The 15,719-nt window shown below is 29.4% G+C and overlaps 4 protein-coding genes and 1 long non-coding RNA gene across 6 annotated transcripts; 1 reads left to right on the top strand and 4 right to left on the bottom strand.

Moving 5' to 3' along the window:
• Nucleotides 1–152: 152 nt before the first annotated feature.
• On the bottom strand, nt 153–3,265 carry LOC105676654 (odorant receptor 4-like). The gene is made up of 5 exons (XM_067357966.1): nt 1,489–3,265; nt 1,309–1,408; nt 1,057–1,167; nt 792–947; nt 153–678 (listed from the first exon to the last, which is right to left on the bottom strand). The coding sequence occupies exons 1-5, from the start codon at nt 2,295–2,297 to the stop codon at nt 625–627; spliced, it is 1,230 nt and encodes a 409-aa protein (XP_067214067.1). The 5' UTR covers nt 2,298–3,265; the 3' UTR covers nt 153–624.
• On the top strand, nt 2,669–14,220 carry LOC137000775 (uncharacterized). The gene is made up of 4 exons (XR_010890962.1): nt 2,669–2,744; nt 3,214–4,550; nt 13,770–13,864; nt 14,095–14,220. It is a non-coding gene; the product is annotated as an uncharacterized lncRNA (long non-coding RNA).
• On the bottom strand, nt 4,556–15,554 carry LOC105676656 (odorant receptor 4-like). Of its 2 annotated transcripts, XM_067357828.1 has the most exons (7): nt 14,763–15,554; nt 14,493–14,592; nt 14,158–14,268; nt 13,729–13,884; nt 5,090–5,200; nt 4,797–4,952; nt 4,556–4,681 (listed from the first exon to the last, which is right to left on the bottom strand). In XM_067357828.1, exons 1-7 carry the CDS (start codon nt 15,539–15,541, stop codon nt 4,631–4,633), a joined length of 1,464 nt encoding a protein of 487 aa, XP_067213929.1. In that variant the 5' UTR covers nt 15,542–15,554; the 3' UTR covers nt 4,556–4,630. The 2 variants fall into 2 exon arrangements, with proteins under 2 accessions (XP_067213929.1, XP_012230128.1); XM_012374705.2 differs by lacking the exons at nt 4,556–4,681; nt 4,797–4,952; nt 5,090–5,200 and adding an exon at nt 11,760–11,919.
• LOC137000766 (uncharacterized) lies at nt 5,217–6,274 on the bottom strand. Its single transcript, XM_067358180.1, has 2 exons — nt 5,632–6,274; nt 5,217–5,439 (listed from the first exon to the last, which is right to left on the bottom strand). The coding sequence occupies exons 1-2, from the start codon at nt 6,210–6,212 to the stop codon at nt 5,328–5,330; spliced, it is 693 nt and encodes a 230-aa protein (XP_067214281.1). The 5' UTR covers nt 6,213–6,274; the 3' UTR covers nt 5,217–5,327.
• LOC105676664 (odorant receptor 4-like) lies at nt 6,284–10,104 on the bottom strand. The gene is made up of 5 exons (XM_012374714.2): nt 8,965–10,104; nt 8,705–8,804; nt 8,202–8,312; nt 7,922–8,077; nt 6,284–7,800 (listed from the first exon to the last, which is right to left on the bottom strand). The coding sequence occupies exons 1-5, from the start codon at nt 9,744–9,746 to the stop codon at nt 7,750–7,752; spliced, it is 1,200 nt and encodes a 399-aa protein (XP_012230137.1). The 5' UTR covers nt 9,747–10,104; the 3' UTR covers nt 6,284–7,749.
• Nucleotides 15,555–15,719: the final 165 nt, after the last annotated feature.

Genomic DNA, 15,719 nt, shown 5'->3' on the forward strand with positions numbered 1-15,719 from the left:
GAAAGTTAATAATTATGATTATATTTTTCAAGAGTATTTTTATTTGTATCGTTGTTTGTTATCGATGCATGTGTGTTAATCAATCGATATATTAAAATCGTAATTCTTGAAAAAAATTATATGTACAGTAGATCTCCGTTATGTAAAATGGGGGATACGTTTCGTGTTATACGAGTCATACATATATGGATTATGCATGCATATGAAAACACATATTTATAAAAGATTTTATATAAAGGTTTATTATAAAAAATGTAAAGTGAATGTTAAAGATGTAGCTTTTATACGAAGAGATTCGAATGTGAAAGTGTATTTACAGTGTTATTCGAGGCTCTTTTACCGTGTTATAAGAACACTGTCACAATTTTTCTGTCATATTATACGAGTCCGTGTTATACGGAGGTCCATTGTATTGCATTGTATTGTAAACAACTTATCTTATTTTAGGAGATAAAAAAGAAGGATATTATCAAATGTATTATAAATAAATATGGATATTATTTGTGATTCATTAATTTTTATATACAGCATTTTCCGTGTTATTATTCAGTTATACTTACAGCAATCTCTAGAAATGTTTAAGTAATTAATAAATTGCATTTTTAAAATAATAATTATTATTGTTTATTCGGTGACTGTGCAAAGTATATTAAAATACACAACAACTGACTTCATCACCTAGAATAATTAAAAAAATGTTTCTTATAAATAATTATTTTTTAGCACTGAAAAATAATATATCCAAAATGAATCACATTATAGACAATGTTTCACATAAATATTTTGCTTACATCGCCAAATGTCTTGAAAGAGAGAGTAATAAATTTTCCTGCAGTAATCTTTAATGGAATATGTGATATAAAAACCATAAGCACAATATCACGTGTCATTTTTGTTGGAAGACGATACCATTCTAATGTATTTATTGTCCAAGCTACTTGATCTGTCTATTATAATAAATTTTTATAGTCTTAATATTAATCAGAAATATTAATTAAAAAATAAATATAAAATAATAAAAAATAAATGTATTATAGATACTCAATGAAAGCTTACCGTTGCTGTAATATGTTCACCGATATAACACAGAAGAAAAATATTAACTGTGTCGGAAGCTAGAGCAACTAGAAAAGTACACACATTCGCAGTATTTCCATCTTGCCACTCCTGCAAGTTCAAAATGCACTTGGTTGATTATACATTGTTGCATATAAAATCATGGATAGATATATGAATTTTTATGAATAGTAATACATGTATAATAGAAAATTTTATTCACCGTGACACGGATTTGAACGTTCTGCCTACCATCAAAATACAGTATCCCACGAAACACATCATGATTGTGTTAGCCAATATTTCAAATAAACTACTATATTGCAGTGTATCTTCTACCAAACACAGGAAACTGAAAGAAAGAGTATTATCACCGTATAATCGAAAAAGAACGCAAATTTAAATTTAAAAAATTTTAACAAAACACTTCACTTTCGTATCCTTATTTGATGCTCAACTACCATTGCTAACTTTTTGTCGACAATTTTTTCTTTACAGGTCTGTTTATCAACAAATTCTTCCATTAATATCATCAAAATCTTCATCTGTGCACATGCGTGCATTACGAGAAGCGCAGCGAGACCGTATATCACAATCGTGACGGAATACATGACAAATCCGCCGAAGAACTGTAGCAAAAATACAATTTCATAAGCAGGACTGAGTTGTTCGTCAAACAGGACGAAGTAACCAGCGTAAGCCAACGGTCTAATTGTGATGTTTTTACTGGTAACCATTCTTCCCCTCGACAATGGCACGATTGTATGATAAGAGAGACCGGCAAAATATAAAAAGGTACAACAAATGGTAAACATGTGTCTGCCTGTTTTTGCTTTGTCCATCATAATGTCTCTCGCGTTCAGCACAGAAAGAGACTTCCAGTCGTCTTTTATATGCTTTAGACAGCTTCTGATTTCGTTCTCGTAAACAATCAGAGTGCCATACTTAGCGAGTGCGTTGAACGAGTAAATCATAGGAGCAATCATCTTCAATTTGCTACCCGGTTCTTCTTCGGTGATAAACATGCAATATAACATAACGGGTATGCCTTCGAAGCACACGAGAATGCAGCAAACGATTATTAAAAGAATTTTATAAATCATTTCAGCGGCAGATAAGTCTCTGTCAACTAAAGGCCAAATACCGAGTATTCGTAGAAGAAAGTGACTTTGTTTGGTGACATATTCTATGTCTTGTTCATAGTTCTTATTTGGATGCATTTCTAAAAAGAGTCTGTTCATGATAAATAAAGAGTAATTTTAGGAGAAAATTGTTGAAGACGAGTATTTTAAGACTCGATAATAAATAAAAATACGTTAAAAGACAACGTACTGCAATATGTGTTTGCAGATCGCAAATTTGATCGCTACTGATCGTTATTGAGGACTAAGATTGACTGATGTACGAATGTGAACACTACCGAACGCGCTTGCGCGTTTTAAACATTAATACTTTGCATCAAGTTTGTATGAATAAGAAGAAATTCAAACAGGTGTTGCGTGCATCGTTGTCGATCTGTTTTAAACTTTAACTCTATTGCAAGGGTTGACTTTGAAGCAGTTATCTTCTATATAGTATATGTATACAAAACTTTAGACGATCATATTGTTAATGCTGTTGGAGTAAGAAGTTGATTGAATCAATATACTCTTGGATGAGATTGGCATTGTTTGTTTCATTTTTATAATGTACGCATATTTTCATTTTCTTCTTTTTCTTCTTTTTTGTTTCTTATATTTCTTTATCTAAATGGTGTGTGCTCTTTGTTTATCGTAACGAGTCGGATTGTTCAGGGATGTTTTATGATTTGTTCACTTAATAAATATTTACTTTTGGTTCATAAATTGAAATCTGTATTTTACTCTGACAAATGCATAATAAATCTAAATAAAATAATCAATTATAAATATTGTTTCTAACAAATTTAAATAAAGGCAGAATTTTAATCAGAAGTTGATCCAAGTTTGAAATATTTATTTTTTGAAAAATTTATTTTAGCTCAAAATTTTTATCTAATTGTACATGTTTATTTTTATGCACGTCTTCTATATTAAAAAGATTAATAATAATACTTTAATTATTTTAATTAGCTCTATATATATTACTTCACAAAAAATAGAAAACACTTGAATAATTTAAACAATTTATAAATTGCAGAAATTTGGCAAAAAATTATTGCAGATAAAAAATTTAAAAAATATTTTAAAGCTTAAAGTTTGTACTTTCACGCGCTTTAGACCGTCTTTGAAAATTTTTCATGATATCCTTCGAGTTTAGCACCGCGAGAAATTTTCAATCGTCCTTCATATGTTTCATACAACTTCTGATTTTACTTTTGTAAATAATAAGAGTCACGTACTTGGCAAATGAGAGCCACTAATTTTAATTTCTTTTGCGGCTTTTCTTTACCGTAATTGATTGCATGCGCGTAATATCATATCACGACATATGTATAAGAATACAACAAGTAGACATTAAAGAAATTTTACAAATTATTTCAAAAATTGACAACTGTCCTTCGTGATCAGACGCCAATTATTTATAAAAGAATGTAAATTTGTTTAGTAATCTTATGTCTTTCTCGTACTTCTTATTTGGATTTTTTAACATGGATTTTTGGATCATTACAATATATAATAATTAAAGAAAAAAATATAGTTTGAAAATGTGTTCTAAAATTTGCAAAAATAAAGAAGTATCAATAATATTATACGACACGTGCTTGCAAGCCGCAAGCTCGATCCCTACTGTTCACGTAATCGTCATAAAAGGTAAAATCGACTGTTGTACGCATGCGAAAACCATTATTTGCGCGTGCGTGTTTTAAACATCAATATTTCACATCAGAATGAAAATGTAAGAAAAAACTTTGAAATGATTGTTACACTTTAGTCTTCCTGTTTGAAACTTGAACTTCAATGCAAGGGTTAACTTTTTCAAAGTTGCAAAGTTACGCAGCAAAGTAAAGAATATTGAAGTAAATTAAATACAAATTTTCAGCAAATCTCGTCTTTTATATATCAAGAAAGTTAAACATAAAATATCATTTGACTTCCTGGTTTAAATAAATAGAATTTAAGTATAATGCATAGTTAATCACGTTTTTTCTGATACTTAATGTTAATACAAATGTAAAATTTATTTTCTTTTACCAATAAATGTCACAAATTTTAACAAAAGTTTTGTTTTTAAGAGAAAACAGATATTCAAGGAAACTAATTTACATTTTATAAATGTTGTATATATTTTTTGTGATACTTTACAATTTGACATAAAAAGTGATATATACAATGAGACATGTAAGAGTGTTTTTCCTTGTCACTGATTGCAGCGAGCAGGAAGCATTCAACATCAGCTCGATATTATGAGTCGTAATAAGTCAGATAATAAATACATGTCTATGGCGAAAATGACACAATGAATTTCGTTAAGATGTGAAAATACTACATATATTTTTCTACCGACATTTAGAGAAAGAAACTACTAACGTTATTGTAAGTTCTTTTTATATTATTATTTTTATTGTAAAATCACAAATTTTTATGAATACTTAATCTGTGCTTTCACGACTAATTCAGTCAATTTTTCGGAGAAGATTTAAATATGTAACGGACATCTTGATAACCTAAAATAAATATGCTTTTATTAATTAATCTTCTAATAAGCATTTTTGTCATGAATAAAAAATTGTTTAATTATGTAAAGTTAATTAAAAATTTTGAAACGTAAAAATTACTTACATTGCCGAACGTTCTAAGGGAAAGATCGATAAATTTTCCTGCACTAAGTTTTATCGGAATGTCCGAAATAGATATGATTAAAATCAATGCACGTGCCTTTAAAGTCGGCAAACGGTACCAATTCAATGTACACGCTGTTAATGCTACTTTATCTCCCTAGTTACATCATAAATTACAGACATTAATAATGCAATTAAAAAAAGTAATATTTTGCCCGTATTTTCTTTTTTATAAAATATTTCATGATTATCGTTTTCAACTATATGACAAAACAAGAGATAGATAATACATACCTGTATGACGACTTGCTCGCCCATGTAGCAGTAGATAAATATGTTGAAACATAACATCATTAATCCAATACTATACGTGCACAGACGTACAATATTGTGATCTTCCCATTCCTATAAATTAAAAAGTTTCTTTAAATAATTAATTTTACATACAATATATTAATAAATTTAATAATTTTTTATCAAATATTCTACCACATTTGTTAAATGTCTCTTAAAATTGATTATAATATGAATATTATTTGCGCACCATAATAACATAAAATCCTACGAGGCACATTAGTAAGGTAGAGCCTAATACTTCTATTAAACTTGGATATTGAATGATGCTTTGTATCAACTGCCGAAAACTAAAATATGTGACAATATGAACACATACGTTTTAACATACAGTATCAATCACCATGTATTAAATAAATGTGTGTATAATTATATTATTACACTTCAAATATAACAAAATTATCAGACATAAAATATCGATATTAATCTGGATACGAATTACATAAATTCGAGAATAAATCAAAGCATATAAAGAGATTTACTTTTGTGTTTTAATCTGATGTTCCACGACAATAGCCAATTTTCGGTTTAAGTTTTCAAATTGACGCTCATTTGTAAAACTGTCCATTAATGTCATTAGTACGTCCAGTTGTGAACAAAAGTGCATAACGCAGAAAGTTATCAAACCAAATGTTGCAACTGTAATTGTATATTTTATAATTCCCGCAAACAATTGTAGGCAGAATACGATTTCATAAGCGGGACTGCGTTGCACGTCAAACATAACGAAATAAGCTGCGCTTGGCAGTGGTCTAATTGTGATATTCTGGGATGTGACGATTTTTCCCGCTGTCAGTGGCATAATCATTCGAACACCCACGCCACTCATGTATACAAACATAGCGCATATCACCATCAAACGTTTGCCAAATCTGACTCTGTCAATCATAAAATTACGATCACTAGGGCTAACGACGTTTTGCCAATCTTCGTCGATTATCATCATGCAATTCCTTACTTTATTCTTATACAGCAGCACATAACCGTACTTGACGATCGTTACTAGTCCAAATATCGCGTTAGCCAAAACTTTTAATTTCAGTCGCAAATCTTTCAACACCATAAACACATAGAGTAAGATCGGAATGAACTCGAACAACACGAGGAAAACACATAAAATAATCAAAGGGACCGTTTCTATCATTTCGGAAATAGAAGAATTTGTACGTGGAAACGGCCATATACCTAATATGCGAAAAAAAAAGCGGTTTGTCTCAAAAGCGTACTCGATGTCGCGTTCATAATACTTGTTGGCAAACTTCATTATTTTAATATAAACTAATTCTACAATTTACGATATCAGAAATATATGACGTAAAACACTTGTGCAAAATGCGACGGGCGTCTACTTGTTACTTGCAGTCGTATTCTTTGCTCGATCGACGTTCACAATTTGCATGCGCTTGCGTGTTAAAAAGACTGCAAATCTACGTCAAGCAGGTGGCTGTCATATGGGAGCACAACATATGGCATCTTTGACAGAAACTGAACACAGAATTATATATGATTTTCCTTCATCATGGGGAGAAAAAGTTTATCTACTAAAAGTCAACCAGAGAAGAATAAGTTAACGTTTTGTTAAGAAAACTTATTTATAATGACGGTAGTCTGTGACTTAACATTTATACTACGTTTTTCTCCACATGTAGTAAATATGCTTTTCGATATAAAAATAACTTAACATCTCCATATTTTTGAACAATTAAACAAATATTATTTACATGCGTATTCAGATTAGCAAACGTGACAAAAATTACGACAAAACAGATGTTTAATAAAACTTCTTTATATAATACAAATCTTGTAAAGTATTTTTTCAATTTTCAGTTTTCACGACTTTTTATCAATAAACTTTTTCATTAAAATCTTCATTTGCGCATAAATATGCATCACGAGAAACGCGATGAGGCTGTGTACTTATGTATATTCATAATGGTATATAAATCCACTAAGAAACTTCAGCATGAATACAGGATTACGCTCTTCGTCGAATGGAATAAAGTGACTTGAAGTAACTGATGACCTGATCGTATCGTTCTTATTGTAACAACTTTTCCAGTAAATATTGACGCCAAATGATAGAAAAAATCAATAAAGTATAAGAGAGTACAGTATATAATAAACATATCTCTCGCTTTTTTTTTCTTCATGATGATGTCCCTCGTGTTTAGCACTGCTGATGTTATCAAACAAACATTTTTCTACGAATAATTGCTATCTGGTCATTGCTCGAAAAATAGTTGTTAATTTTTTGCTGAGTGATCAGTATATTTGAGCGTAAGTTTAAAAAAAATTTTTGGAATGTTTAAAGTATTAACCAAATAATTGTATTAATTGCAGAGAACAATAAAAATTCACTAACACTAGCTTGTTTATACGAATAAAATAAAGATAATAAAGATAAATTTATATTTAGATTTACATAATAAATTTTAATATTAAAAATGTGAAAATATACATATATTTCGACAACAGATATTTGAAGAAAAAAGTTACAAGTAAGTATTATTATGCGTTCTCTCTTTTTCTTACTATTTTGTTCTTTTTATTTTAAAAGTATACAATTTTATAAATACTGTATCTATACTTTTCCGACTAATTCAGTCAACTGTTCGAAGAAGGTTTAAATATGTAACAGACATTTTAACAACCTAAAATAAATATGTTTCTGATAATTATTTTTACGTTTAATGAACATTTTTATTTAATTAGTAAGAAAATATTAATTATATAAAATTATTTAATAAATTTAAAACAGTAAAAATTACTTACATTGCCGAACGTTCTAAGGGAAAGATCGATAAATTTTCCTGCACTAAGTTTAATTGGAATGTCCGAAATGGCTATGATTAAAATCAAAGCACGCGCTTTTATAGTTGGAAGACGGTACCAATCCAACGTGCATGCTTTTAATGCAACTTTATCTCCCTTAATTACATCAATAAATTACAGACGTCGATAATACAATGTAAAAAAATTATTATTTTGCTCGTATTCCATTTTCTTATGTATTGAATATTTCATTTAACGAACAATTGCTATCGATGCATACCTGCACGACGACTTGCTCGCCCATGTAACAGTAGATAAATACGTTAAAGCAAAACATTACTAATGCAATGCTATACGTGCACAGACGTATAATATTGCGATCTTCCCATTCCTGTAAAGTAAATAATTTTGTAAAATTATCAATGCAGAAATATTTAATAAAATGATGATGGTTTTTGAGAATCAGCGAAGATTTATATGCTTAAGTATGTATTATATTTATATTTATATTATTATTATTTATTATTATATAAATATAAATATAATACATACTTCTCTAAAGACAAAAGCATTGTCTCAGTTTCTCGCGCGCACACGTCATACAAATTAAATACATCATACTGTATCGATCGATCTAAATTCTAGATCATTGATCTTAATTTAAAAAAATATTTTTTACCTTAATTTTTAATAAAATATTTCAATGTGCTTAATATGTTATTACTTGTTTCACTACATTTATGAAATGTCTTTTTTTACTATTATATAAATATTTTTACGCACCATAATAATGTAAAATCCTGCAAAGCATACCATTACGGTAGAACCCAATACTTCTACTAAACTTGGATATTGAATGATATTCTGTATCAATTGTAGAAAACTAAAATGTAAAATATGCAAAAATAAACGCACATGGTATTCAGAAGGGAGTATCAATTATTATATTTTTATATTTTACATAAAATATACAATCTTGATACTATTCTGTGTAAAGATCTATGTAAGTTAGTGGATATACCCATACATAGAAAGAGACTTACTTGTGTGTTTTAATTTGATGTTCCACGACAATAGCTAATTTTTTGTTTAAATTTTCAAGTTGGTTCTCATTTACAAAATTGTCCATTAATGTTAATAGTATGTCTAGCTGCGCGCAAAAGTGCGTAACGCAAAGTGTTACCAAGCCGAATGTTGCGACTGTAATCGTATATTTTACAAATCCGGCAAAGAATTGTATGCAGTATACAATTTCATAAGCGGGGCTGCACTGTACGTCAAAGATAACAAAGTAAGCTGCGCTTGGCAGGGGTCTAATTGTGATATTCTGGGGTGTGACGATTTTTCCCGCTGCTAGCGGCATAGCCATTCGAACACCCACGCCACTCATATATACAAACACAGCACACATCACGATCAAACGTTTGCCAATTCTGACTCTGTCAATCATAGAATTACGATCACTGGAACTAACGACATTTCGCCAATCTTCGTCGATCAGCAACATGCAATTTCTTACTTGATTCTTATACAGCAGCACATAACCGTACTTGATGATCGCTACTAGTCCAAATATCGCGTTGCCTAGAACTTTTAATCTCAGCCGCATATCTTTCAAAACCAGAAACACATAAAGTAAAATTGGCATAAACTCGCACAAAAGAAGAAAAAAGCATACGGAAACCAACGAGACCGTTTCTATCAAGTCAAAAAGAACGGAATTAGTCCGCGCAAATGGCCAGATACCTAATATACGAAAGAAGAAACGATTCATCTCGAAAGCGTACTCGATGTCACGCTCGTAATACTTGTTGGCAAATTTCATGCTTTTAATGTGAATTGGTTCTATAATTTATGATATCAGAAGTAACGCAAAACAATTGTATTAAATGCAACGTCTATTTGCTACTAACAGCGTGTCCGTGCTCGTGCACTATTCACAATTTGCATGCGCTTGCGTGTTAAGCCAGCTGCAAATCTACGTCAAGCAGGTGGCTATCACATGGGACTATATACATATGGCAACTCTCACAGGGATTGAGAGCAGAATTATTTATGATTATTTGTCATTATAAGAAGAAAAAGTTTTTCTGATGAAAGTCAACGGGAAATAAAAGAGTTTCCATTCTGTAGAAAAACTTATTTACAATGATGTTGTGTAGTTTTTGACTTGATAAAACATATATGAGGTAACAAACACTCATTGTACTTATACGATACATACTGGAATAAAAATTATTGTTTTTGCGTCTTGTCACGTGATCAATGATCAAAATATATAATACGTATAAGTAATGGTTTACGGTGACAGATAAATGATAACATTTATCTCTTAAATTGTTTAAAAATTCGAAAATAATTGTGGACTAATGTTTTTAAACAAATCAATAAAGGTGTTGATTTTCTTTAAAATATTTTGAGACACACAACTTTTTATTCGATCTTCATATATTTAATATGCGAAGAAAAAAGCGATTAAACTAAAAAATGTACTCAATGTCGCGCTCATAATGTTTGTTGATAAACATCTTGATTTCAATTGTAATTAAGAGAATGCTGGAGTGGCAGCCGAACTCCGACGCGAAAGTGCCATCATTTCGATGGTACTAAAAATGAAATGACATTGGGTGTTTACGATAATTCAAGTTCAAGTTTGTTTCACGAGGGCCGAAAAATGAGATAGACATAACCATCTAGAACCTTTATGATTCATGACAACTCGACGCTGTCTTGTATTGCTTGAGTTAAATTCATTGAATTTATTGAGTTTATTGAGCAAATTTTATTGTAATAGAAAAATGTCATTTATTATTATTATTAATTATATTATTATTAATTTATTAAAGAGGTATACCAACATACATACCAACATTACTTGTTTTTTTCATAGACTGATTTGCAGTTGACATTTTTCTATTACAATAAAATTTGCTCAATAAACTCAACAAATTCAATTAATTTAACTCAAGCAATACAAGACAGCGTCGAGTTGTCATGAATCATAAAGGTTCTAGATGGTTATGTCTATCTCATTTTTCGGTCCTAGTGAAACTAACTCGAACTTGAATTATCGTAAACATCCATTATCGGCGTAGCCTACGGACCTACGCCGCGTAGGTCCGTGTGTACGCATTTGTTTGTAATATAATATGAAAAATGTAGTATACACTTTTCAGAATTAAAAACGTAATTTACGTAAATTATACTTTTATAATATACATATATGCAACGCGCGTTTATTCGTTACTCTTATATTAGCGTATTTTTTCACCCGATGTGAATACAACTCATAATTTGCACGCGTTTGCGTGTTAAAAAAACTTAAAACTCATGTCTAGCAGATGGCTGACATATGGAACCATATATATAAAAACTTTTGCGTGAGTTGAATATAGATTTATTTATGAGTTTTTTATTATCGTAGGAAGAAGTAAAGCGGAATTAGTTAACATCCTGTAAAAAAAGTGTATTGATTATAATGATTTATATGATTTTTTTGATTCGATAAAATATTCATTAAAAAGCATTTATACATACCATGTTAGAATAAAAAACATTTTTATTGCGTACTTCTACGTAATTATTATTTAAAATATAGTGCATTTAAATCTTGACTTACAATAATAAATAAAAAATAACATTTATTACTTAAGTTTTTCAAAACTTTAAATCACGTAAGATAAAGTTTAAATTTGTAATAGTAATTAGTGATAGCGTAAAGAGAGCAAAATAATAAGAGTGTTTCTTATTTGATTCTCTTTTTAAGACACTCCTCGATTTTTTTAAAAGAAAAAACTTATACAATTAACAATTAAGGAATGTATTCAAATGTTAAACATATATTTTAATTTTTTATGTTTCAAATTTATATTATACATATACAGTATATTGTTATTGGTACCATGCAGCTTGGATCACAATTTTGACGATTGCAAAAGAAATATTCAGTCAACTACATTGCGAAGCATATTAAAATATGTTACAGCTGTCTTAACAACCTACAATGTAATTTTTTTCCAATTATTAGCTTATTATTTTAATATTAACATAAAAGTTGCAAATAATAATGTCATACATACATAAATAATATCCTAACAAAAAATAAATGAATTAAGTGTTTATATTAGATTTACAATTTCGTTCAACATTATTTTCAAAAATAAAAGCATTTACTTATTAGCTTGTTTGCCAAATAAAAATGTAGTATATAATGGCATAAATTAATAATATACTCCACAACATTGCTTCACAAAAACTAGGGAACACTTTTCAGATGCACAAAAATAAAAATTTTTTAAACCACTAAAATTTGACAAAATTTATCGCACATAAAAAATTTAGAAACATTTTAAGTTTGTACTTTTACGTGCTTTAGACTATTTTATAAAAAAAAATTTATTTTTACTCTTTCAAGCTCAAAAAAGAACATATTGTTTTGTTTCTTTTTTAATTACGTACTTGCAACATTTTGTAGTTCAATAAAAAAATTTTTTCGCAAAATTTATGACAAGTGTCAAAAGCTACAACATTTTACTTACAAAATTCATTTTTTTAAATTTTATTACAATATTTTTTTGGCCAAATTACACTACTTTGAAGCTAAATCTATTTTTCATATTAATAATACTGTCAATTTAAAGTCGCACAACTCAGACAAAAAATATCGTAGCAAAATTTAAAACAATGCATTTTGTAGATAAGATGTAGTAATTTTTGGCACTTGTTATAAATTTTGCAAGAACAATTTTTTTATTGATAACAAAAGAATGTATTCTTTCTTTGAGCTCAGGACTGTAAAAATAAAAAAATTTTTGAAACAGCTAACAACATGTAAAAGTACAAGTTTCAAGCTTTAAAATGCTTTTTTATTTTTTTGTCTACAGTAATTTTTCATCGAGTTACAGTGATTTGAAAATTGGTCAATTTTAAGCGTCTGAACGTCTCGATGCAGCAGAGCAGTGCGGGCGTGAACGGTGAGTGCGCGCCATTAATACGTACGATGCCATAATAATGCGCTCTGCTCTGCTGCGTCGAGATGTTCAGACGCTTAAAATTGACCAATTTTTAAATCACTGTAACTCGATGAAAAATCATCGTAGGCAAAAGAACAAAAAAGCATTTTAAAGTTTGAAGCTTGTACTTTCACGTGTTGTAAGTCATTTAAAAAAAATTTTTTATTTTTACAGAGCTCGAAAGAAGAACATAGTACTTTCAACACTTTTTAGCTTAATAAAAACATTTTTAACAAATAAATTTAATGAATTATGGGCTCTCTTGATTTAAAAATTAAATGTCTCAAAATAAAAACTGAAATAGAGCCTGAGCAACTTTAATGCTCATTTATTGTTTCATAAAAATTGTGCAGACGTTTCGGCTTTTGACTTAGGCCATCTTTATTAAATCCTGTAATAAAAACAAGTCTTAACACAATAGTCATATCAAAAAAAAAAATTTTTAATTTTAAAAACAAAAAAATATGTTTTTTTTTGAACTAAGAAATATAAAGATAAAAAAATTAAAAAAAAACAATCTACATTAAAGTACAAACTCCAAGTAAAATGCTTTTACAATTTTTCTTTGAAAATGATTTTTTGCCGAGTTTCAATGATTTGAAAATTGCTTGATTTTGATTATCTGAAAAGTGTTATCTATTTTTGTGAAGTAATGTATTATAAAAAATTTAATTTGATTTTTATGTTAGTGCTTATGATGGCAAACAGTGTGTGAATAGAATATTTACCATATTATAATTATTGCTGCTTTTCAAATAAATAAAATAATGCATTTAATTAAATGAGTATTCTTACATCACCATATGTCTTAAATGATAGATCCATAATTTTTCCAGCGGTGATCTTAGTGGGCAAGTTTGACATGATTATCACCAACACGATTCCACGCGCTTTTTTGTCCGGAAGACGATACCATTCAAGCTCGCATGATGTAATAGCTACTTTCTCCGCCTATTATAAATATTATTAAAAATACATAACAATATTTCACAGGTTTAAGTATTATTTCAAATAATCGCAGATGTTTTATGCAACATACAAAATCAATATTTTCAATTTTTGTAAAATAAGATTTTTACTTTTACAGTTTTCGCAAATAAAATAATATTATTTATGTCAAAATAACATTATATATTGCATGCTAATGTTTTCGTATAATAGAGTTTGCTAAGAGAGAGGAAAAAGTTTAACAAGCTACCCTATCGCTACGTCAAGAAAGCGTACCTGAACTGTTAGCTGTTCACCAGTATAACAGAACAGAAACATATTTATCAGCATTGACGTAAGTGTTATAAAATAAGAACACATTGCTATTGGATTGTGTTTTTCCCATTCCTATAAATGCAATATCTTTACGTACTGTTTAGATACGAAAAAATATGAAATTGAATTTTTGATAGCCTTTAAATTATTAAGTATCAAATTATTCTCTAAAATATATAAATTATCTCATAATTGTTTCAACGTTTCTATAAGTTGTATTTTTGTAATTTGTGTTAATAAACTTTTCTGGTTGAATTCTACAAAATAATAATAAAATGTAAATAACAATTAAGTACCATTATTATACAATATCCAATAATACAGACGATTATCGTGCATCCCATTAAGTCTATTAAACATACTTGTTGCATAGTTTCTTCCACCAGTCTCAAAAAACTAAAATATAGTTATTGATGATATCAAAAAAATGGACACTTTTACTTTAAAAAAATAAAAAAAAAGAGTATTAAAAATTACAATACATGTGCAAAGTATGGTATTGTCATTTGTCAAGTAAAAAATATTTAGCATAATTTTGGTAATAAAGCCATAAGTTAAAAACTCACTTTCGCACTCTTATTTGATGTTCGACGATCTCAGCAAGTTTCTTATCTATAACTTGACTATCTTGCCATTCTTGGTCGACGAGTCGTTTCAACAAATCCATTAGGATTCTCAACTGACCACAAGCATGCATCACAAATACAGCCGCGAGGCCACACACGCCTGTTGTGATCGAAAAGGTAATTAAACCGGACAAAACTTGTAGCGCAAAAATAATCTCGTAATTAGGGCTGACTTGTGCATTGAAGAAAAAAAAGTAGCCCGGACAAGGTAAGGGTTTGATCGTAATATTTTGTGCATTAACAATCTTTCCTTTTACAAATGGCAAAATAGTTCGGAAGGAAAGTCCGCTACCGTACATGAAAATTCCGCAAAGAGCAACCAGATGTCTTCCGGTCTTTGCAGATTTAATCATTATTTCACGTGCGTCCGTACTGATAACATTTTTCCAATCTTCCTCGATGTGCTTCAAACAGCGCTTTATTTGTCCTTCGCGAAATATTAAATTACCATATTTACTTATGGCCATTAAGCCGAAAAGAAGTAAAGGCATCAATTGAATTTTGACATATGTTCTCTTTTCTAACAGCCAGAAAAAAGTACCAGGGAGCAGAACGCAGTAAAGAAGAATATAAGAGACACAAATTAACAAGAACTTGTAAAGTTTTTTGTTGGCAGATTTTCTATTGAAAGATGGCCATACTCCGAGTGTCATTAAAATGATACGCGTTAATTGCGTAATGTACATAATATCTTCTTGATAATGTTCGTTATATAACATTTTTTGCAAACTTTAGAGATTTCTCCAAATTTTTTCTTTAGAAAATAAATGTAAAACGTCGTGTAAATAGTTGCAAATGGTATGAAGTCTAGACGCGAACTGAATCACAACTGATCGTTTTCCGAGGACTGTCAAGAAAGTAAATTTACTATTCTCTTGCGCTTGCGCGTTTTAAAAA

Source organism: Linepithema humile, chromosome 1, assembly GCF_040581485.1.
Source record: "Linepithema humile isolate Giens D197 chromosome 1, Lhum_UNIL_v1.0, whole genome shotgun sequence".
NCBI lineage: Eukaryota > Metazoa > Arthropoda > Insecta > Hymenoptera > Formicidae > Linepithema > Linepithema humile.